The sequence below is a fragment of the Epargyreus clarus genome, unplaced genomic scaffold (genome assembly GCF_041222505.1).
Source record: "Epargyreus clarus isolate Ecla_fem2 unplaced genomic scaffold, WU_Ecla_fem_2.2 ptg000009l, whole genome shotgun sequence".
In the NCBI taxonomy this organism is placed as follows: domain Eukaryota; kingdom Metazoa; phylum Arthropoda; class Insecta; order Lepidoptera; family Hesperiidae; genus Epargyreus; species Epargyreus clarus.
This window is the reverse complement of record NW_027332217.1, coordinates 5,782,586-5,790,685: the sequence shown is the minus strand read 5'-3', so window position 1 is coordinate 5,790,685 and position 8,100 is coordinate 5,782,586. Positions and strand designations below refer to the sequence as shown.

At 35.8% G+C, this 8,100-nt stretch overlaps 1 protein-coding gene across 2 annotated transcripts; it reads left to right on the top strand.

The window, feature by feature from the left end:
• Window positions 1–453: 453 nt before the first annotated feature.
• Cdk8 (cyclin-dependent kinase 8) lies at window positions 454–8,005 on the top strand. 2 transcript variants are annotated; one of them, XM_073076519.1, is made up of 9 exons: window positions 454–552; window positions 730–1,069; window positions 2,084–2,335; window positions 3,115–3,304; window positions 3,781–3,994; window positions 4,498–4,666; window positions 5,966–6,082; window positions 6,681–6,753; window positions 7,814–8,005. In XM_073076519.1, exons 2-9 carry the CDS (start codon window positions 821–823, stop codon window positions 7,942–7,944), a joined length of 1,395 nt encoding a protein of 464 aa, XP_072932620.1. In that variant the 5' UTR covers window positions 454–552; window positions 730–820; the 3' UTR covers window positions 7,945–8,005. The 2 variants fall into 2 exon arrangements, with proteins under 2 accessions (XP_072932620.1, XP_072932621.1); XM_073076520.1 differs by having other exon boundaries at window positions 476–552; window positions 717–1,069.
• The last annotated feature ends 95 nt before the right edge of the window (window positions 8,006–8,100 follow it).

Sequence of the window (8,100 nt, the reverse complement as noted above, 5' to 3'; positions counted from 1 at the left end):
ACAACTGCAATTAACCTCAGATAGGATTATATTCTTACTTGAGCCTCTGAAGTCGGCCACAGATACACCACACCACTTACCCCACCCTTCAAATTCGGAATACAGCAGCGCATAATACTGCTGTTATTAGGCAGAAACTGGTGGTGCCGCCGGAGTCGTACCACTATGGTTTTTACCACCTTCAGCTAAAAATATACATGGTTTTGCTCGTTCTTGTCAAGAAAATAATTCCCGCCATTGATATAATAATAAATAACAAAAACTATACAATATTTTACCTGACAAAGGCATAAAGCACTATTGAAAATTTATGAATAAAGGGTTAGTAGTCGGATTTTAGTAGAACTTAATACAGGGCTTAGTAGATTTTGGTAGGTTTTGGCAACTTTTTTAGTAGGTAGATCATAGGATTTTAAAGTGGTCACACTGTCTGTTTAATGCTGTCAATTCTGTAATCTTTTTAATCTTTGAATTTGTATTTGAATCAATATGTCAAAAAAGTTTCAGTTTCAGATAAAGATAATAATTTAGCTACAAGATCTGCATTCTGCAGTAATTACATACTTTAATTCATTATAATTTTATTGTATTTAATTATTATTTGTCATCACCTATAGCATTTACTACTATTTTTAGCATTCGATACTATTTTAATTATTATAAGGCACTAAAACTTTAAAAGCGTTGCATTAAATGAATAATAATTATATTTACAGTTTTACACTTTAGGCGTTAAGTTTTCACCAGCAGCTTAGAGAAAGAAATTGGAAAGTGTTAAATAAATAATTTAGTACTGGAATATATAAGAATTTAAAACGCAATGGCTGACAATTTTCAAAATAACAAAACAATGGCACCGGTTATGATGGACTACGATTTTAAGATCAAAACACAAAATGAACGCTCAAAAGTGGAAGATTTGTTTGACTACGAGGGTTGTAAAGTTGGCCGGGGTACGTACGGTCATGTGTATAAAGCCAGAAGGAAAGATGGATCGGATACTAAAGACTACGCACTGAAACAGATAGAAGGTACTGGTCTATCGATGTCAGCTTGTCGAGAAATTGCGGTGAGTACCCCTCGAACATAAAACATCACGTTGCGACGCGTACCTAATAGTATTTACGTTATAATTATTTATACATGTGGTGCAGTTTCACCATATCAGGACATGCTGTCAATTCGATCTTAGGCTGGCATACATGTATAGGGTGGCACAAAATTAATCATCCTATTTTGCTTTTGAATAACTTTTGTACTCAATAAAAAAAAGTGAGTTTGAGAAATCTTTATCAGGACCTATAACTTTTTTTTTGCTAATTAAAATACGATATCTGTCAAGTATCTTTCACCAGCGTTGATACAAATTTGCGTCCGTTTTATCATATTTTCTATGACTTTCCTTAAGATTTCCGCCAGTAAAACTTCACATTCCAGTCAAATTTTAATCGTGCTTGTTCGGGTAAGCTGTGGGTGATATGTCTTCAGTTGTTACTGGAAGTCCCATAATTTATTTTATGGAGTCGGCCGATCACCTAGCCGATGCTAGGTGATCGGCCTCTAGGTCTTCTTCCCTACCTTGCCCACCACAACCAGCCTTTTAAGGTTGTTTGGGTGTCTTTGTGCTATTTGGCTGTCTACAGCTTAGATCGTCCAGGACTCAGATGTGTACTATAACATCGAGAAGATCAAAGTCTGTGCTATCCTCATTTTGGTGGCACTGGATATGTTTCTGCTTCGATGAACGTCGGCATATCTCCTTTTCGCATCCTACCTGGTGGCTAATTGTGGATCCAAGATAAACAAATTCTGTTGCCAGTCTGTGAAAGCTGCTCAGCTCTATCGACCAACGTGACTTTGGTCTTTGTTAATTGACAGCCCCACCAGCTTGCTCTCTATCTCCACTCTCCGAAACAAATTTGCCATCTCATCCTCTGATACTGCAAATAGTATGGCGTCATCTGTATATCTCAGATTGCTAATCTTTTTGCCACCACATTTTAAAGTCTTACATTTTACAGTTACTGGTAAGAAACAGGTAGATATATGCAAGGACTAATGCATCCTTGTAATTTTATTTCAGCTGCTTCGAGAACTTAAGCACCCAAATGTCATCAATTTGATCAGAGTGTTCCTGTCTCATACTGATCGTAAAGTGTGGCTACTATTTGACTATGCAGAACATGATCTCTGGCACATCATCAAGTTCCACAGGGCAGCTAAAGCAAACAAAAAATCAGTGATGGTTCCCAAAGGCATGGTGAAGAGTCTGTTGTATCAGATCTTAGATGGGATACACTACTTGCATTCAAATTGGGTGCTACATAGAGATCTGGTATGTGTTTAGTTGAGAGTCCTATATTCTAATAGTTTATCACCAAAGACCCTGTGGTTCGAACATGGTGGCAGTGGTCACACCTATTTCTGCCTAATTACAGCAGTATAAAGCGCTGCTGTATTCTTCTTTGAAGTGTGTGGGAACAAGACATACTTATTCAAGGGTATCCAACGAGACTAGCCTAGAAGATCTAAGTGATGGTTTGAAAACCATCATTTTCACATGAAAATGTTCAGCAATAAAGACAACAACAATATTTTTTATAAAATAGTCCAACATGAATTGTATCCCTTGTATTCTATTTAATGTAATAGTGTTATGGTAGGTAATCAATTGAAAGCAGACGCTGCAGAATGATCAAAGCTTTAACATACTCTTATGCTAATATTGCGATATTAACATTGTTTATATAAAATATCAGAGGTAACCTCAAAAATTACAGTACTGATTTCATTATTACTGATTTTGATGGAATAGAGAACAATATTTCTGTAATACCAAATGAGAACTTATATATCTATTTTAACACACTTTTATTAGATTTGTGTGTGTGTATATTTGTATGTAACCTAAAATTGGACCTGTAATTGTCATCTTTTAATACTTTGGAATAATTTGTAACTTTGCATACTTATCAAAGACCGATAACAATGCAATAATTTAAATAGTCTCATTATCCCTACCAGAATTCTCAGGTTCAGTGATTGTTTTATAGTGTTTGCTTATGATTGCTAAGTAAACATTTACATCATATTACAGCATTGGGAACGTTTCAGAAACCAGCCAACATTCTAGTGATGGGTGAGGGACCAGAAAGGGGTAGGGTAAAGATTGCAGACATGGGGTTTGCCAGACTGTTCAATGCACCCCTAAAGCCACTAGCAGATTTGGACCCAGTGGTAGTTACATTTTGGTACAGAGCTCCAGAGTTACTGCTTGGTGCAAGGCATTATACTAAAGCTATAGGTAATTTTTGCTGATTCCTTCCACATTTTAATGATACGATATAAATAAATGTTTGTCTACACTAATATTATAAAGAGGAAAACTTTGTTTGTTTGTTTGGTTGTAATGAATAGGCTCCAAAACTACCACACCGATTTTAAAAATTCTTTTACCATTCGAAACTACATTATCCACGAGTAACATAGGCTATATTTTATAACTAGCTGACAAAACAAAGTTTGCGGGGTCAGCTAGTTAGTCATAATTTAATATTCCTTTGCTGTACTCGTAACAACCTTTATAAGATAAGGTATGTGATTCTCCAATATAAATGGTCATATATTACCTTATAGCAACTTAAAACAATATGGCTATTTTAATCTAGCTACATATTCATCTAAATTTTTGCTCTAATCTAAAGCAAAAATAAAGATATTTTGTTTATTATTGAACTGTGTCATCATGTAACGTATGCAAGTTTTTCTTGTATGTTTCAGATATCTGGGCTATAGGTTGTATATTTGCTGAATTATTAACATCAGAGCCAATATTCCATTGTCGTCAAGAAGATATAAAAACCAGTAATCCATATCACCATGATCAGCTGGACAGGATATTCAATGTCATGGGCTTCCCTCAGGAGAAAGATTGGGAAGACATTAGAAAAATGCCAGAACATGCAACATTAGTAAAAGATTTTAAGAGATCAAAGTAAGTTTTTACAAATCATAATTAACTGAGATATTGACAAGAAATGTGTGAAAATGTGGTAGAACCTATCATGGTTCGACTGCTGCAGAATCACATCTGTTTCTGATGTATAAGAGCAGTGTTATCCAGTATGAAGTAGCACACAGCAGTCTTAACTAGTGTAAACTGGAACAAAGCAGCATTAACCACTGAAAATTAAAACAGTATGGCAATTATTATGTGTTTCTATTTAGTTGTCAACAGATAGTTATTCATTTGTGCCCAATCGCAAGTGTGACCCTATCCCGGTTTAGGGTTGATTATTAATATTCAAAGGAAGCAGTCTAATAACAGGTGGATTATCTGGTACTTTGCTAAATCAGTTTATAAAAATATGATCGCAGACTGCATTACTGTCACATATCTCTGAATGAGATTAGTATGAATTTTATACTTGTAACATTAGTTACTTTTGTGTGATATATACAAGTCAATTAATTAAATGCATTTTGTGATCATTTCAGCTATCAAAACTGCTCATTAAGCAAGTATATGGATAGACATAAGATAAAACCAGACAGCAAGGCGTTTAGTCTCCTACAAAGGCTCTTATTAATGGATCCAAATAGAAGAATAACATCGGAGCAAGCCATGCAAGATCCTTATTTCTCAGAAGATCCTTTGCCAACACAGGTATTACTATCTTTCTTTGAAAATATTATGTATATTAGAAAACACACTGGTATGTTTGAAAAAAAATAGTAACCACCATAACTTTAATACTAGAAATAGAAATAAATTAGCAATTAGAAACATAGATATATAAGGTGGCTAGATCTTTCATGGGTAACTGTATTCGCTACTACAATAAAATACTAGGCCTCATTTTGAATCTCACAGATAAAAATCAAACATGTTGTTGAACAAACGCTATGTAAAATAGCGTACTATAAACTAAGTGATTATTTAATTGACAAAACAGTGTGGTCTGAAGCAGTTCCAGCTCCACATGTACCATTAGGTTAAGTTTGACATCGTAAAATAGTACATTACAATACGAGGACGAAAAATTTTTTTCTGACAAGTGTGAGTTTGCAGGCCGAGCCGCAGGCGAGGACTGCAATCACACGAGTCAGAAAAACATTTTTCGTCCGCGTGTTGTATAAAATTTTATATTACGGGGTCGGAAATGGGGGTTTTGCGCACGCGAAGCGTGCGTAAAACGTCAATTTACGCACGCCGTGATATAATAGTACATTACAATACGAGGACGAAAAATTTTTTTCTGACAAGTGTGAGTTTGCAGGCCGAGCCGCAGGCGAGGACTGCAATCACACGAGTCAGAAAAACATTTTTCGTCCGCGTGTTGTATAAAATTTTATATTACGGGGTCGGAAATGGGGGTTTTGCGCACGCGAAGCGTGCGTAAAACGTCAATTTACGCACGCCGTGATATAAAACATTTTTTTTTAAAAGATGTGTGTTATAATTCCTTTCGCCGCTTCTTCTCCAATACGAAACACCTTGTGAAGTGTTGGTAGTTGTATTGACATTCAAAAAGTGCTCTGTAAAGAACCTTTTTTGGATACAAAAAATTGATTTGATTTGTATATTGCGATTGACATTTCTAGCTGGTTACATTACCACCAGTATGTTGTTTATAAGATTAAAAATTATTTTAATTTTTAATCTTATAAACATAAAGGGAAGCTCCAAAAAGTGTGAGCTTTCATTGAAAACCACATACCCATTCTTGTTTACTTTGGTTTCATAATTGTCATAATGTACATTACTGTACAACATAATAATAGCAGTATTTAGGCTACTTATTATGGTTTGAAAAGCGTAGTGCACATGGATTTAGATTTTACATTTAAACATACTGCTTCACTGCTTAAATTTTCTATATTACTTGGTTCTGTATTACTGGTGTATATTTTCTTTAGTATATAATAATTTGTCTATTTTAAAATCCGCACATTATTTTTATAGGATGTGTTTGCTGGCTGCCCCATACCTTATCCGAAGAGAGAATTCTTGACAGATGATGATCAGGAGGACAAAAGTGACTCGAAGGCACGTCAAAATCAACAGCAACAACAGCCTAATGTAAGGATTTCTTACAATTACATTGTTTATTTAATATTAAATAACATATGAAGGTATACTCTCTGTGGTTCGACTCCGGCGGCACCACCGCCACACCCATTTTTGCCTAATAACAGCAATGTCAAGTGCTGCTGTGTTTGGTTTGAAGGGTGTGGTAAGGGAGACATACTTTTCCGAGGTGTTCCAGCTTAGTCCTCAGGGGTAGCGGCGCATCTGTTACCGACCTCGGGAAAGAATCTGGTCCAGTCATCATGAGTCACAAAGCATCTGTGATTGAATTCTGGGACCCCATTTCTATATAAAGTTTTTTACAGATTTTTATGGGTGTTTGTGACCACATACCCTTAGCTGGCCATAAGTTGTTTGTAACTTCAATATTATAATAAAAAATGCTATCACAAAAATATAGTATTTTAATCTGCATGTTTCTGGGTTTAAAATATAGATATAAGACAGACATATAGAGGGAAGGATATAAACAATTTTTTTGTGTCATACTGTTTCAATTCCTTTTAAAATATAGAAAATCCAGGGCTCAGTTAGTAAATCCTAAGGAAAGAACAGTAATATCATTAGATAAATTTAATATTACTTTCAGACTCAACAAAATCAAGTTCAAGCTAACAGTCACGATCATGGTGGGAACAACGCTAAAAGAATGAGGATGCCAGGTAAATAACATTTAAATTTTTTAAACAAATATATTATTTGACCCGTTTCAACCTTTAGGGGTAACACTTCTGTAGGGCACTTGTTAAATTTAAAGTTGCTTACAATTATTTGTAGATTACAGTGATAATGAATAAGTGCTGATACAGTGGATGAATGTGTACGGTCCGGCTCGACAGGCTCACAAAAATTGTAGGTTTGAGGGCACAGCCATGAGTTCCTAACAATATATGAACTGTATGGTGTATGATTGTAAGAGGTATGAGCCAATCCTCGTCCCAGTAGATGAGTAAATAAGACCACCTTGCCCTCCAACTCGATCTGTGGGGGTGGGCTCGAATCTTTTCTGTCGGTCATGGGGTTCAAGGAAGTAAGCACGGCCTGATCTGCCTGAGGAGTAGTTTCTGTGCACTTCAAAATGCACACGCGGTAGCATTGATAGTCCACGTGGAAAACAGGAGCAAGAGGGCACGACATACGTCTGTGTTCTCGACGAGCGCGAGACGACTACTGGTCGCACGAAGTGACATTGTTAAGACAACTGGTGGAATATTTACATCTACCCACCTTTTCATTTTTTTTTTACCGAAGGGGAAACCTTCAAAAGTATTCACCTAATGTTGACAAGGATTGAACTGTATGTATAACATGTTACAAGAGAATGTCATTCAGATTGGCGGTTTTTGCACACACTATACAGACAGACCGAGTGAGGAGGCAATGTAAATGCTACCTTTTTGAAGTAATAAGATTCTTTCGGTGCGTTGAGAAGAATCTTAAGTCTTTTTTTATAACTGACATCTAAAATCGTCTCGATAAAGTTTGCTAGTAATATACTCCTTATGAATATCTTATATATAAAATTCTCGTGTCACAATGTTAGTAACCGTACTCCTCCGAAACGGCTTTACCGATTTTCACCAAATTTTATATGCATATTCAGTAGGTCTGAGAATCGGCTACTATCTATTTTTCATACCCCTAAGTGATAAGGGTTGTTCACCCTTAACATTTATAAACGGGTCAGCTAGTAATGCATAATATGTAAAATTTGTGTTTCAGGCCCAACGCAAGGGAACAATGCGACAGGTGGAGGTCAACAAGAGTTTCATCAACAACAACAAATGATGTTCGGTGGGCAACAACAGGGTGGCGGTAATCAACAACAGGGGAATTTCCAACAAAGATTCTAATAAACATATTGTTATTTTGATCTGATTCGAGTTCTGTAATATATTGGATGACCTTTGGTTATGTCGCTCTCTTTATTTCGTTGAAGTTATTTGTATATAAGAGCTTTCATTTTCTTGAATGGTGAAATATAAGATTCTGAGAAGATATTAAGTTCT